A 16,649-nucleotide genomic window follows, 5' to 3' on the forward strand; every position below is an offset into this window, starting at 1 on the left:
GAGAAACTGTGGTGACACCCTCATGACGGTCGTGAGGATTTCAAACATTGAAATCCTCACGACCAAGCGATTGATGATCGGGAGCTGGTCGTGAGGTGTTAATCGCTTCTCGTTACCCCACGTATACTACACGATGCATGACGCACGATGAAGGCCAATATCGGGCCGATCGCCAAAACGGTCGCACGACTAAAAAATCGGCTCAAAATGGGCCAAAAATCGCACAGTGTGAGCCCAGCATAAAACACTAGTTCAAACCCATGTAATTGAGCATTGCGTGGCACATCCGACATACTGTTTTACTTTAGCGCTTACCTTCAGGGTCATACGTCACAAGAAAACCAAAATAATTCCAAACGCCACATCTGAATGAGGGTGGGGGAGGTTCAATTTGCCATGTTGCAACGAGCTTAACTTCTGTCTCGCTAGCTTGCCCTGCGCTCAGTGAGTCTGCGTTCGACTACTCCGCCTAGGCTGCACTGTCGAGCGCAGATCCACTGAGCGCTCAACACAGACAGCATCGTCAGAAGGAAAGTTGATAAAATAAATTGAAAATTTTGTATTGTTCGATACACATGCGTACCGAACCAAAAGCACTGTATCGAACGGTTCAATATCGATACGAGTATCGTTGCACCCCTTATGAATAAAGGCAAACTAAATATTTAGAAAAGAGTGCTTTTCAACAACAGTTTGTTCAGTAACATTCAATGTCTTTTGCATACCTGTCAAAAACCTTTAATTAGAAACTGACACAAGTTTTAAAAAAAAGGAACATAATTTAATTTTTGTTTGATATGTATGAATTTCTTTACTTTTTACTGAATTGAGAAATTGTTTTTAAACTCTTAAGTCTTCTATAATTTCAATGGATGTTAAAAAAGCTCATTAACAACTTGATAGCCAAATGCTGGTTTGTTATGTAATCTTTGTTTCTGGTATTGCAGACAGAATAAAGACCCTCCTTATCTTTCACATATGTTTGACACTGTGTGGAAAAAAAGTAACATGCAGATGCAATAGGCTCTATGCAAAGAGCAGCCAACTTTGCATTTACAGGTTGCTTTATTTTCCAGCCAAAACTTGAATGATCTCAATGTGGATGGAGACACAAATATGTGATGAATGGGCTGAACAATAAAACAGCAGGCAGACAGACTCACAGGGAGTTCCACATATTTCGCAGCAGCTTTCAGCTTTCAAGATCTGGTTTCCAGCAAATAACAGGTTGCCTGGATAAGCAGTGAAATAACAGCACAGCACTCCATTTCCAGGAACAAAAACATGGCTACTCACTGTGAAAGACAGGACTGAAGAGAAGAATGTCCCTTCATCATATCTTGAGAGCTTGGAGAGGACACCGTTTAAAACAGCAGCAAACTACAGAGAGGTGGGAGCACAAAAACACTTCTAAGATTAGGTTTCTAGCTGCTTTCTTGAGTCTAGTGAGGAAAGTTATTATCTAATCTTGTTTCAAGATTCTTGGAATATTTTTAGAACAACAAAAATTAGCTCCCCCTTTCTGTAAAATGAAACTCACATTTCTTTAACAAAAAAAAAAAAGCATGAAATTAATTAATCAAAGGAAAAAAAGTGTCTAAATACCAAAATCTGGAAAAACAAAACAAACAAACAAAAGCTAGGCTGGGTTATCAAAGAGTATGGTTTGACCCCTCTCCCTACTAAAATATTTTTGAAAAATATACAAAATAATAAAGCGTAAAAGAGTAAAGGTGAGGTTTACCTTTGACACGAGTGATGTAATAATGTCCTTTAATGCCTCGTCAATCAAAACATCAATTTTGGAGTGGTACTGTTGCTGTAGGGATGAGGGTAGGGGGGGACAAAAAGTCACATTATTTATTTGTTATTTTCAGGAAACTGACCAGGCACAGACATAATACAGACTACCCCTCTGCTCTGATATACAACAGTATTGTCTGTGCTGCAAAAGAAATAAAAACCTACAACAAATCCTCACACATGCACCCCTTCCCAGGACAGCCTAGAAAACCTTCCCATCCGTGTAACGCTGCTGTGTTAAGCAGCTAATAGGGTGCATTATGCAGCTGAATAATATGCCCATCTGTGCTGGAAACCTGACGGAATCTGAAGGATACTTTTTGTGCATCTCCCTACAATTAGAGCAGCCTTGTATTCCTCTAAAGCAGTGCTCTAGCTGAGAGGACCAAAGTCTCACACAAGATTCAATTAATCCACTATTTCTTGTCTCGTTTGCCACTCCGTAAAAAATAAAATAAAATGAAAAAAAATATATACATATACATATATATATATTTTTTTTTTATGGCACCCTTTTCCCTTCAAGGAAGGAGAGAGAAAGAAAAAATGCAGGGGCTGGGCACTGAATGGTAGCAGCAGCAGGGGGGTTCATCTCATAGTGACAATGCCCTTTCACTGGCCTTCTAAAGAACACCCAAATTAAAAATTTCAATCAACAAAGCATACAGATCGCTGACAAATTGCGGGTCCAGAGAGGTCATCGCCAATTTTTTTCCCTTCCAAAAGTCTTCAATATGGCAGCTCTCTTTCAGTGCTCTGAATCTTCCTAGCAAATCTTGAGAACTTTTCTTTTTTCTTCTTCTTACCTCAATTAACACTACTGCTCCTTCCTTTTTCCTACAATGCCTGCCTTAAAAAAAGCAGAGAGGAGGAGAAGAAATTGTTTGGTCTTTGCCATATGCGACACAAAACTGAAAAGAACAATTATATCTTTTAAAAACATTTATTTGCCTGTTGAGCTGTAACTACTGCTGCTACTTCAGCCTTGCGAATTGGCTGAGATCAGAATTAGGTCACATTTTTAATATGAGCCCCCCCCCCCCCTACCCATCCCTCACCATTTAAATGTGCTCAGCAACAGAACAACAGCACATTGATTAGCAATTTCATGGGCTTTGTAAAAGCAAAACTGTTAATCAACCAGAGAAGTCTTTATCAAGGGTGGACTTTTCACAGACTCTGTGTTGCCTTCCAGTCAAACCCCTCACAGTTTTTTCTAAAACGGCAGGATTTGGCACAGAGGGATTTAAGAACGTCCAAACACTTTTCTGGAGATCAGTAGACTCTAAAACTTAAACAGAAAATTGTTGGTTTGGATTCAGTTCAGACTCTCATGGGGCTCATTCACAACCCCTACAAGCAACTTAAGTCAAAGTCAAAGTCAAAGTCAACTTTATTGTCGATTCTGCCACATGTACAGGACATACAGAGAATAGAAATTGCGTTACTCTCAATCCCTAGATAAATAGCAAATGAACATTTAAATATATTTAAATATAAAAGTGATTAAAAATGCAAGTAAAATAATTAAAAAGTAAAAATTTAAATAAATACAATTTTACATATAACAAGAAAGCTATATAATATACAATATAATGGGTAAGTGACATTGAGTGTAAACCAGGCAGAGTAGTGCAAATAGGCAAATAGTGCAAATGGAGATTTAGTAATGTACGGTAAGAGAAAGTGTAGCAACAAAGTCTTATGAGGTAATGGCAGTCCAATGCTCCACAAAGTGACTGGTAACTGGTGCAGGCCAGTGAGTGAATCAGAGAGTGTGTGTGTTTGTGTGTGTGTGACAGAGTTCAGTGAGACCGTGGAGGAGAGAGGGGAGAGGGGGCAGAATCGGGAGGGAGTTAGAGGGGCCAGTTCACCTCAAAGGTATCAGATTTGGGCAATCACATTTTCATTTGGTAGGTGGTTACCCTCAGGGATACACATTTTCCCCTAGTGGTATGCCAGGGCTAGCATTTAGCATACAGCTGAAGGATGGGTAGACATTCTTCTTCACACTGTTACAAGTTGGAGGTGTATTTTCTTTTAGATGAAAGAAACTAGTTCTTACATGAAGCTGTTTACAACATTCCACCAGTTTTACCGACATACTTTAAAATGGTTTGAATCAATGACTGCAGAAAATATATATTTTCTACAGTCATTGGTTTGTATGGTTAGACCAGGCTTAATTTTGCTAATAGATTAGTCTAATGCAAAATAGACTGTTTAATTTAAAACCAAACCAAAACTCCCATCTTCAGGTTGGCACTCTTTATTAGTCAAGCTGAAGAATCCTGACAAAACTTCACATTCACATAACACTCAACATCAAAATATTTTCTAGGAAAAAAGGCTAACGTTAATTCAGTTTTTATAATTAGCTGTTTTAGCCGAGTTTTATAAGTTAGCTATCGTCAACTCAAACACCAGAAATATCAAATCTCCTGAGTATGAATATCACGTAATGGTAATGGTACTCTTTCCAGGTACTGCAAAGTTGCAGAACATATTTATTCACTGTGCTTCATATGCTTAAGAGTTTGCAGATAGCAACATATCTATTAACTGACCATTAACCATCAACTGGACAAAATAAATGGCTCAACTTTACAGGGTTCAAAGGAAGCTAAAATAAACTTCTGTTCATTCTTCATCATTTTATTGATGTTAATTTAGATTTCCTAACAAGGAAATGGGAAGGGCTGGGGAAAGGAAGGTTAATGAGGAGGTGGAGGCACTTACCCACTGTCCGTCAATCTGGTGTTCAAACAATGATGAGAAGGAAACATGGATATGAGGGATGGTGGAGAACATGAGACAGAAAAGAAAAAAAGGACAGTAAGCCAAGATTTTCTTATTTTTAATTTTTAAATGCATCAATTAATGACTTGCAATATTCAACTCATTCAACACATGTCAAACAGATGATGCATATGACGACACTGAAACTGCTTGTGGCCTTTTCATAACATAATTAACATAACAGCCAGAAAAGTAGGTGTAAATGAACTCCAATCCCATCTTTTAATTCCCAAGTTGGAAATATGGCTTGAAAACTGTTTGCGTGCACTTTAAACCAAACACTCAAAATGATTAAGTAAATTAAGTTTTGTAAAGTTTTTTTTTTAAACAGTCCTAACTTTAACAATTTAAGTTCATCTAACATTTTCTTCCATTTGAATTAGTTCATCTTATTATTTTTGACCAACTTCAACGATTTTGCATATTAAATACCTACTACTTAAATATTACATTTAATTTTACTTAGTTATTTCAATTATATGGCAGTCATGTTTGGAAGGTTTGTTTCCTGGGGTCAATTTGACCCCCAACATAAAATGTAGCAGTCTTTTGTAGCAGTAGCAGCTGGACTGATTCAGATTCTGATAAAAGACCATGGAGTAAAAGTAAGATGTCCTCCTCTTTTATCAGTTGCCCACAGGTTCTTACCCTTCTTACAATGTCCACAAAGTTTAACATTTTTTCTTGTTTTATTTTCATTCTTTTTTTACGCTTTTATTACTTTTTGAAACATTACATTTTTTTCATTTTCCAAATTTTATTTTTATCTGGCAGGTAATTTCCTGTCAAATATGGAGGTCTGCCCACTTGTCTGCTTTTGCTTTTGAAACATGAGTAGGTGTGAAGACTCAGTGAAAGCCCAGAAACAACAATCATAAGATAGCTCTGCATTCATCACTGTTGACCACATTGTTTCTGTGACAGTAAGTATTCAGATTTTCTGTAGATTTCTGTTTTTCAATCCATTTTAGCGAGATGTCAGCAAGGCAGCTCTCACTCAGTGGCACCACAGCCACTTCACCATGTATCTGACTGAGTTCACTGCAGTACCTGAGACAGACTGCTAAGTTTTTAAACTGTAGATAGTATTAAGAAGAAAAAAACAAATGCCTCAGAATAATACTTGTTTTTTTTTTCTTTTTTTGATAAAATGCTTTTCATGGTGTAGAGACATTATACGAAAGTAGAATCTTTCAGTTTAACTGGAAGGAGTTAATATAGAATTCAGAAGTAATGAAAAAGGATAGGAATAATTGTTAGGTGAGTGACATCAGCTGGAAAGAGCAATGAGAGGTTAACCTTTGGTGATAGGACCGTGTACAGAAATCTCAGAACTTTTTTGGAGGAATTTGTTGCTGCACATCTACTCAGTTAAAGCAAAAGATGGCAGCAATCCAGAATTAGTCTTCTTTTGAAAAAACCTTGCAAATTTGTTTGTTCGAGTCTTTGAAAGTCAGAATTCTTGTTTTGTAAAATCAGTCTCTTGCAAAAATAACTAATATTACTAAAACCAAATGTGCTAACCACTTAGGTCAGTCTGATGTACAGTTTACGTTCTTATTCTCACCATAGCAAAGATGCTGGCAGGTCAAAACGTGGAGTACCCCTTACAACTTGTTTGGAGGAAGAAATACTACTGTATGGAGAAGAGCCATAACTATCACCTTATCAATTTCTTTTGAGTGGTTTTGCTATATTGTACCTTTGATCTTTTTTCAGTGTAGGGTTTAAACAGAGCATGCCCAACATGTTCTACTACAAAACTTGACAGCTGTGTGATTCAACTCATGACTTCATTCAGATCCATTTGTGGTTTGTTCTCTAAACAATAACAACAAAAATAAGGTTGTAACTAAAACAATAGAGCTTTCAAACATCCTACACAGCAAAAGTTGTTGGGTGAGGCTTAAAGACATAAGGGTATTATGACAATTTGCAGAATAGTCTTTCTCTCATTCATTCATAATGAGCCTGATGAGCCAGATCTGAGATGGTGCAACGCTGTCATCATTGAAAGTAACTTTGTGGAGGTTTCCCAAGAACTGCTGATGAACTTCTTCAGCAATCTCGGTCCTTTAAGATAAAACTAATTTTCATTTCTATTCTATAGTTTACTTTGAAGCAATTGTTTCATCTTCAAAGTTCTGTTGTCCAACAATATTGGCACATTTTATTATGACACTCAATGAAATATTTCAAGTAAGTAGTTTTGAGAATTTGCAACAATCCTGAGCCACAAAACTCAACATGACCATGGTATTCAATTTTCTTCAGTCATATTTGCAACCACTCAACGACACAAGTAAAACATGTAAAACCAGTAAGCTGTAGAAAAGTTTTAAAGAATTTCTTCCTCTTAAAAACTTCAGAGAATGTTCTATTTCTTCATCAAGGTTATTTAGTTATTTAGGCAGACTTCAAAATCCTGACAAAACTGACTGAAACATCTGATGTCAAACTGACATTCGCTGTGTTTGGAAACCCAGGATTCAAGGACAATATATAATCAATTTGTCCCTCTCAAGGAACAGAAAATGGTCAGTTAACTTTTTTCACTGAGGTCTCCATTCAATAAATTAAAAGTCTAAGGATAAATTAATAATAAAACTATTGGAGATGTAATTTTCAGTAGACAATAACATACATTTTGAGAAAATCAGAAGTCAGAATCGATGTTCTTTGTTTCACCACGTTTGGTTCTCTATTACTGTGACGGTCCGTCTGCACTCACTGGTCGACTAGCTCTTCTGTCTTTCCCACCTCTTATCTCTCTCTCTCTCCTCTGTTGTGTGTATTTGTGTATTCTGGTTTTGGTACAGAGGCAGGACTCTCCAGGGTATCTCGCCTTCTGTGTCCAGACACCTGGTTTAATCACGCACCTGTACGTCTTGATGCATGCTCAATCATCCAGGTCAGTAAATCTCCAAAAGTTGATTCTGTTCATCTAGACGTAGCGTTTTGTGGGAGAAACGTTTCGTCACTCATCCAAGTGAAGTCCCAGCCCACTGAAAGAACAATGGGCTGGGAGGTCAGTTCCTCATGGCCATTGATCAGTGGTCTTTGATCAGTGGGCTTTGGTCAGTGGTTGTTAATCAATGGTCATGAGAATTTGCATAATTAAGATTAAGGAACTGACATCCCAGCCCATTGTTCCTTCAGTGGGCTGGTTTCAGTCGTTATGCAAATGTACTGTTTATAAGATTGGGGAAACCTGCAGTCAGCTGAGACTGAAGAAGTCACTTGGACGAGTGATGAAACGTTTCTCCCACAAATTGCTACGTCCAGATGAACAGAATCAACTTTTGGAGAGACACGCTCCTGCTCCTGATGTCCTTTCTGTGGTCTCTTCTTAAGGGAGTGGCAGATTTTCAGTCTTACTTGGATTGTTGTCTTGCAACAGTCAGTGCCACCCAGCTCCAAGCCTCGAGTTAATGTTTCCACTAAACTGTGAAAGCAATACTTACCTGTATATTCCCTCTGCTCAGGTTTACCTGTCATGGAGTGGTGAGAAGTCTTGGCCTGGATTTGCTCAAACTGAGGAAACTCGTTGAACTCCTCTGCAAGTTTGAGAATGCTGTAGGGGGATTTTGTAGATGGTGAGGGTATGGTTGTCTCTCCACACATGGCAAGGGTTGTTGTCAATGACCTCTATCCACCTCCTATGGTCCTCCTTGACCTCTTCGATGCCCGTCCCTTCAAGCTGGCTCTGGCAGTGTTGTCCAGAGAATTGTTCCTCAGCCTGAGGGCTGAGTTTCAAGTTTTGATCAGAGCCTATTCTTCACTTGTCATCCAAAGTTTTCGGTTAAGAAAAACCTGGATGGTTTTGGTCACTGTCATTGAGTGAAGGTCTCCAGGTCCTGCTGTTCAAAGATGGACCAGTTCATCAGATCAAAACAATCCTGTAGCTGGAAAAGAGCATCATCTTGCCATTTAATGACCCAGGTACTCAGAGGGGTTTGTTTCCTAGAGGGGGTGTAAGAAGTGTAAAGAGGAGAGAGAGAGGTAGTCAGATCGCCCCAGGTGGGGGAGGGGTGTCACTCTGTAGGGCTGCTTGATGTTATTGTACACATTGGCACAGTGTCGTGTTGATGGAATTTGGGGAGTACAGATTTCAAAGGTGTATTGTTAAAGTTCCCAGAAACAATATGGATGCCCTCCGAGAGCTCACTTTGCGGTTTGTTGAGGATGAGTTGGAGATGGTTGAGTGCTGAGCAAATGGTAGCACTGGGGGGGATATAAACGATGGTAATTATGGCTACCATTCGCTCACGAGGTAGATGAAAGGGCCTGCACTGAATGGACATGGCCTCTAAGTCTGGTGAGCAGTGACTGTCTATAATTCTAGTGCTATGGCACCAGTCCTGAAGGACATAAGCACAGAGCCCACTGCCCCGTCCCTTACAAGAGTCTTTGTAGATCGTAGATTTATTTGGGACTTCGATAATGTTGCCTTGCCTCTAATAAATCTCACCTCAGACAAGGTCTCGTTCCAGTGGAAACCCACAGCTCAGGAATCTTTAGACAGCCTAAGCAATGTTTTGCTGCAGCTCTTCATCTCAGAGGAAGAAACCCTCTTGCCTCTGTCCTGTGTTATCAGTTCTCAGATCAGCTGAAACACTCAGTTTATTTAAATCAAGTTTGAAGACTCACCTGATCTCAGCTGAATTTGAATAAAACACCAAATCCACACTTTTAAGCTTAAATTTCAAAACTTAAATTTTAACTACTGATTTTATATACTGTTCCTTCCTTTTTACTTTTTTTACTTTCAATTTTAAATCATGCTTTTTATTTGTTTTTGTTTTTTAATGTCTCTGTAAAGCACTTTGAATCACCTTGTTGTTGAATTGTGCTATATAAATAAACTTGCCTTGCCTAGTATGAAACAATATCTATCTTATAACCTCTGTTCTGGTGGTCATCTTTGGCAAAAGATGTTTGTATGTCCTTGTTTGATCGGTTTTTGGCCAGAATGAGCCATTGAGCTTGCCACCTGCTGGGCTGTTGAGACTCTTTCTTCCTATGCCTGGCTGCCCATTGTCCCATTATCGCTTTGGATTTCATCACTGGCCTTCCAGCCTCATCGGGTAATTCACCATCATTAACTGGTTTTCTAAAGCTGCTAATTTCCTTGCTTTGCCCAAGCTTTTATCCACCCTTGAAACAGCCCAGTTACTTACAGAGCACTTCTTCAGGTTACATGGGATCCTTTCTGAGATTGTCTCCAACTTTGGCCAATAGTGCACCTCACGTGTCAGAAAAGAATTCTGTTCAGCACTCGGAACGCAGGTTAGTCTAGCTGATTTCCACCCACAGACAAATGATCAAACCATGCGTGCCAATCAGGAACTGTAGGGAGTTCTCCACTGCATCGCTTCATCCACCTGAAGTTCACAGCTTCAATGTACGGAATATGCCTATAATTCCTCAATTCCTCTACCACCAAACTTTCATCATTCAAAGCGTCAATCGGTTACCTCATCTCTGCCTTGCGGTCAAAGTTGAACTCTGTCCCCTCTATGCAGCACCAACTTTGTTGCTGTTGCAGTTTGTGGAGGTTAACCCTCCTGAGAACAAAGGAACAAAACAATCGTCTGACTGATCAACACTACATCCCTGCGCCATCCAACCAATCATGTCAGAAGGTTTGGTTGCAGTGGCTGTAGCTCAGGAGGTAGAGCAGGCCATCTACTGACCAAAAGGTTGGTGGTTTGATCCCTGGCTCCCCCAGTCTGCATGCCAAATATCCTTGGGTAAGATACTAACCCCAAGTTGCTCTGAGTGCTTTAGTGAATGGGTAAATGTGGCATATTGTGTAAAGTGTTCTAGGAGAGGAGAAAAGTGCTTTATAATAATCAGTCCATTAACCATTTACTATGTGTCTGCAAAAAAATCCTGCTTCACATCAAGTCTAGGAAACTTTAAAGGACTTTGAAATAGACACCCTGTCACTTTCCATTTGACACTGGCACGCAAGATGAAGGTACCCTCCTGTGTCTCAGCTCACACCTTTCCTGGGACATTCAAAACTTTTCTAATCATTTTAAAAGTGTTACCAATAAATGCACCGTATTTTATCCCTTTGTGTGAGTCCAACCTGTCTCCCTTGATACTATACAAATACCTGATCAAATTATGTTTCCACTCTGCATTTAATCATTAGTTATTCTTAATCTCTGACTTTGTTCCACAGGGTGTCTTTGTCTTGTCTTCCTCCCCTCATGCCTAACCGGTTGCAGCAGATGGCCGCCCCTCCCTGAGCCTGATACTGTCAGCAATTTCTTCCTATTAAAAGGCAGTTTTTCTTTTTCACACTCACCAAAGCGCTTGCTCATAGGGGGTCATCTAATTGTTGTGGTTCTCTCTGTATTGTACGGTTTTTACCTTATAATATTAATGCCCCTTGGGGCAACTGTTGTTGTGATTTGACACTATATAAATAAGACTGAACTGAACAGAAATGAATTGAACTTGGATGAAGGAACTCCAATTGCCAACAGGAGACCAAGGCTGTTCATTTTCATGTTTTCTAAATGGATTGTTGGTGTGGAACACAGACGGTATAAATAATGGACGTACCTAATGTGACCCACTGGTTTGTTAAGTCCTGTTTTGAAGACTCAAGAAGAGTCTTTATGCTGTTGCTATCTTGGTGTTTTGTGAGTGGGGTTTGACTCTGGTTGTTCAACTACAAGCTTATTGGTTAATGGCTTGCTAATCACAACTCATTTACCAATGAGCAAATTCTAGAAAATCCTCCTTTTCTAAATTTAAAATAATTCAAATTTACAGAAACAATAATGAAATGCCCCACATTCTTGCAAATTACTTGAACATGAAAACTTGAAAATATGAAACAGAGTAGCAGTAACAGTCTGAGTAGATGTTATTTACAAAGCTGGTATACAAAGGATGCAGACAGGAATTTATTGTGTGTCTGCTGGAAAAAAAATTACAGGAGATGTTTTTCAACAGCAGAGGGCTGGTGGAAGCTGAAGAATTGAGGAAGCTTAAGGTTAAGAGAACAGTGAGTCTAGCTTTCTGTCAAGATTGCCAACAGCCAAGGGTTTTGCTCTTCATGATGCCAAGGCCCCTGCCTCACACAGACTCCACAGTTATCCATTTAATAGCCTCTGACAGTTTCAAGTGAACATGAATACACCTGAACTTCCCTTTTGCTGGGTGTTTGGTAGAAAACTTTAGTGGCTGATCTGACAATTTGACTCAACCTTTTCAGACTAAAGCCAGAAATAAAAGACTGCTAAGGTTTGTTAAAAGCTCACTCACTTTCACTCTGTAGGGAAAATTGATGGTGAGCTGTGAGATTGAAATGGAAAAATATAAATAAAGCCATCTAAATAAGTGATTTAATCTGATATTCAAACCAGGACTAAATTTTCCACAGACATTTCTGATCACAATCAGTAAATTTCAGAGTGACTTCTGCAAGTGAGCTGGGACATGGTTAAACTGAGCATCTGAATTAACTCAATTAAATTATCCCACTTAGAACTGTTATAAAGGAAACTATCCACCAAGACCAAAACGACTTTGTAGCAGACTGTAAATATGTTTATGTCTGAGGTAAAATTGGACATTATAACACATGAGTGGATTGGTGACTCACGTTTTGTTAGCTGACTTACTTGTGGCTATTAGAGGAACTTTACTGGCACGTTTACATTAGTTTTTAACACTTGGTTTTGACCTGGCTAGGACACCGTTAGCTATCAAACATGTTTCCAGTTGGCTAGTCAGCCACCGAAACTCACCAGCTAGCCCAACAAAGTCACTAATTTAACATCACATTACACAGGATAAGATAATAAAGCCAACACGCGTTCATTCTGAAACCATGACTTGGTTTCAAAGTAAAATCAGCATGACTGGAATTGGAGCCACTACCAAACTGATTTTTCTGTCACAGCAGGAAAAAACTTTTAACAATCCCATCAATATAATATGTAAGAAAGCATATTAAAGTGGCAGACTGTTGTTTATTTATTTTTTGTTTTTGTTTTTAAAGAAAACCACAGGAGGACACAAAAAGAATTACATTAATAAAATGCAAAATGTTCTTTCAGAGATTTTCTCATATTAACAATATATTCTTATATTATTAAGTGTAATGACAGTAATAACCCCTTTTGTCATTGGCTAATAACTTCAAATGTAAATTTGATCCAACAGAACTACAATTATAAATAGTTTACCTCCTGTTCGCTGTCCAGCACACAGAGTTTGGAGCATTGGTTTTTGGCATCAATCAGCACGTTGAACATGGTGCAAACTGACAGTGGTAGAAGGGAGTCTGTTGACTTACACACTTTCTGCATTTTGGCATCAAATGCAGATTTTGTTCTACAGGACAAAACAGAAAAAAATGTTTAAACTGTGTTAGTCTTTTCCATTAAGCAGTGACACATGTTTGTGGATGGTTACATTTAGGTAAACTAAAACAATTTAGCCATTTTATGATCGACTGAAGTAAAGCACTTTTCAAAAGAAAAGCTTTTATATTATCAGGTAATAAATTTTTTTGGTTATATACATTTAATGCTGTCTTCTATCTTTTTAAATAATCCGATGAACACATAGAAGGTAGTACTTGAAATTTAGGCCTCATTCACAATTCAATTAAGTTCAATTTTATTTATACAGTGCCAAATCACAGCAACAGTTGCCTCAAGGTGCTTTATATTGTAAAATAAAGACCCTACAATAATACAGAGAAAACCCCAACAATCATGACCCCCTATGAGCAAGCACTTGGCAACAGTGGAAAAGAAAAACTCCCTTTAAACAGGAAGAAATTAGATAGATATGATTCAAACCACATAAAAAGATCATTTATAACCTTCACAACCTGACTGAAACTCTTCAAATAAGCCATTCCTCTGCAGATGTTCAGTAACCATTTTACAACTAATCTTTCAAAAACAAAAACAAACAAACAAACAAAAAAACAAAAGGCTGGTGATTGGCCTTTAATAAGACAGCTGGGTCAACTGATGGATTTCTTAGTAATGGTTTAATTATTGCTAGCTTGAAGATCTACTGACAAGATATGAAATATTTATTTTACATTTATGCAAGAGATGTCCCAGGGTAGAAGTGAAACCAGGATTGTGCAGTAGCCTCTCACCATATTGCTCACTTGCTTAGAGCCCAGTGAGTTACAATAAATAAGTATTGAAAAAAATAAATATCACTGCCAACAGTTGAGTTATGTGCAGGGAAAAATAAGACAAAATGACAGAAAAAAATAAATGTAAATCAAACTTCTTTTTAAATTGCATGGTTCATGTCCCTTTAAAGATCATAAATTTTACTTTTGTGAAGTAGTTGAACGTTTTTGTAAAGTGATGGATGTAGCCATCATGAGCTTTCTTTTTCGAAGTTCCATCAAATTCCCATCTTTTTCCACTGAGAATAACACATCTGTTTGTGACTTCATATTGTCTGACAACATCCTCCTAAATTAAATCTGATCTTTAATATCTGATATTATGTTTTCCATATATACCAAAAGTATTCAGTCACCCATCTAAATCATTGAATTCAGGTGTGCCAATCACTTCCATGGTCACAGGTATATAACATTAAGCACCTAGGCATTCAGACTGTCTCTACAAAAAATTGTGAAAGAATGGGTCGCTTTCAGGAGCCATTCCTGTTGATGGTTAAGTACCTCACAAATGTACTTTTGGAAGAATGGTCAAAAATTCCCATAAACATACTGTTAAACTTTGTGGAAAGTCTTCCTAGAAGAGTTGAAGTTGTTATAACTGCAAAGGATGGGCCAACGTCATATTAAACCTTATGAATTAGGATGTCACTCAAAATCATATGCATATGAAGGCAGATGAGTGAATATTCTGGTAATATAGCTTATGTCTAAGCAGGTCCTATCATGCATCATGTTTATCTATTTCCTATGAAGTAATTAAAGGTGTTTGTGCAGTCTGACCTTTTGACGCAGGCCTCCATCATGTCACTGGCCATCAGTTTGAGTCTTTGCTCCAGATGCTTTGCAAACTCTGGTTCTGGCCAGTGAAGGTCCATCACAAACATTTGTAGAGTGTTCAGCTTCCAGAACAAATCCTCTGAGGTAGCTGAACCATTGCTGCGTGAAAGATTGAGGGGGGTTAATAACTGAAATGGACTCCAACGACAATGAATACAAGCTCTAACAAGCTTGTAAGTTTTCCGCTGGCCCAACAGGTTCTTTTATAATTCACTTTTGTTTTAACAACTCTGTAGTACTGTATGAGTCTGACTATGAACAGAGCATGAAGTGGATATCTCAGTGATCTCAGTGGATAGACTGAAAGCCAACTTAACAACGATTACTAGAATAAATTATTTTCAGCATAATGTACCAGATAAACAACTTTAATGAAATACATGTTTTACATCCGCAAACTTAATTTCAGTGATCCACATTTCCTGTTGATGGTCATTCTTAACTTGACTGTATTTTTATTTTATCATTACTTTTAAAAAAGAAATGTTATTGTACTCATAACGTACTAATAGTTATTTATATGCTGAAGAACAACACTTTATTTGTAAATGAGTCTAGCAGAGTAAACTGTGCTTTCTAGACACTTTTAGGACTCAGTGTGTGTAGAGCCTGAATTATTATTTGACAGGAAACACATACACTGGCTAAATAGCGGTAACTGATTAAATATTTAAATTTAACCAAAAACCAAAGTCCAACTTTCTTGGATGGCCTGGTATAGTTAACTGCTTAAAAAGTTATTTTTATTTGTTAGGTAATTTCATAAGAATTACCTAAGCCTGCAGTTCTCCATTGCATCTAGTGTGTGTGTGTGTGTGTGTGTGTGTGTGTGTGTGTGTGTGTGTGTATGTGTGTGTTTGTGTGTGTGTGCTTATATCTATGGACTCAAATCAGGGTCACAAAGAATCTCCAGCACCAAAGTCAATCCTCAGAGGGAATGGTAGAACTAACCACAAGTCTCAGCTGCCAGATCTCTTTTAAAAAAGCAAAGACGCACATCTGGGATCATTACATCAAAGCAAGCAGATATAGCTGCCAAAAAACCTTAAGTTCAGAAAAGGAATGACCCCTACTTACAGCTCCTGCAGCAACATCAAAACATACACAACACAGTGCTAGAACAGACAAATGTGTGGTACAGACCACTAGTGGATGAAGTCCTTATTCTTTGGGTGATTTCCATGAGTCTTAAAACGGAGACCCTTAGCTATCAAATCTGACCTTGAAACAGATAAGCATGCAGCTACCTACTTACTTAATTCTTAATACAACAGGACAAGTGGACAAAGCAAGGTCCATAAAGACACAGGTGAGTGTGTTTGATGTAGAAAAATCTGACCGGCTTGGCTTTAACCTGAAAGAACACCTTTGGGATGAATTAGAATGTCGACTGTGAGCCAGCCCAAAAATGTGCTACTGGAAGAATGCTCAAAAATTCCCATAAACACTCTCCTAAACCCTGTGGATGGCCTCCCCAGAAGAGTTTAAGCCATTATAACTGCAAAGGGTGGGCCGACATCATATTAAATCCTGTGGAATAATACTTTTGTTAATGCAGTGGTCCCTCGCTATAACGCGGTTCACCTTTCGCGGTCTCGCTGTTTCACTTATTTTTAAATTTTGAGCAATTTTGCATGCTTTTTTTTTTTCTTACAGCACATTGTGTTCTGCATCCTGATTGGCTGTAGACTATTGTCAATCAATCTTGTGCCATGTCTCCTGTACAGCACAGAATGCGTTCAGCTTGTTATATTTACATAAATCTTCTATCGCTAGCAGTGTGACTCTGAAGTGCTGCATTGTATGTTTATAAGTTTTCTCCCCAATGTTCATGCCTGTCTGAGAAAAGTATATAGTGTGTAGTGTGGGGTTTAATAGCTTTAAAACATCTATAATAATTGAAAAAATAAAGTTGGCTACTTCACAGATTTCTCATATCGCGGGTTATTTTTAGAACGCAACTCCCGCGATAAACAAGGGACCACTGTATATCATATGATATCATGTATGCATATCTCAT

General features: G+C 38.2%; 1 protein-coding gene across 4 annotated transcripts in view; it reads right to left on the bottom strand.

The window, feature by feature from the left end:
* The window catches only part of cadps2 (Ca++-dependent secretion activator 2), a 186,005-nt gene that overhangs the window by 22,673 nt on the left and 146,683 nt on the right, over positions 1–16,649 (bottom strand). For 3 of the 4 annotated variants that reach the window (XM_026174893.1, XM_026174892.1, XM_026174894.1), the window contains exons 20-24: positions 14,573–14,728; positions 12,816–12,963; positions 4,543–4,557; positions 1,745–1,819; positions 1,297–1,380 (exon numbers count right to left, since the gene is read on the bottom strand). In XM_026174893.1, the coding sequence (XP_026030678.1) occupies positions 1,297–1,380; positions 1,745–1,819; positions 4,543–4,557; positions 12,816–12,963; positions 14,573–14,728 (478 nt within the window). Of the gene's footprint in view, positions 1–1,296; positions 1,381–1,744; positions 1,820–2,609; positions 2,654–4,542; positions 4,558–12,815; positions 12,964–14,572; positions 14,729–16,649 lie in introns of those variants that run through there. The other variant, XM_026174895.1, reaches the window with a different exon arrangement.

This window comes from Astatotilapia calliptera, chromosome 7 (genome assembly GCF_900246225.1).
Source record: "Astatotilapia calliptera chromosome 7, fAstCal1.2, whole genome shotgun sequence".
In the NCBI taxonomy this organism is placed as follows: domain Eukaryota; kingdom Metazoa; phylum Chordata; class Actinopteri; order Cichliformes; family Cichlidae; genus Astatotilapia; species Astatotilapia calliptera.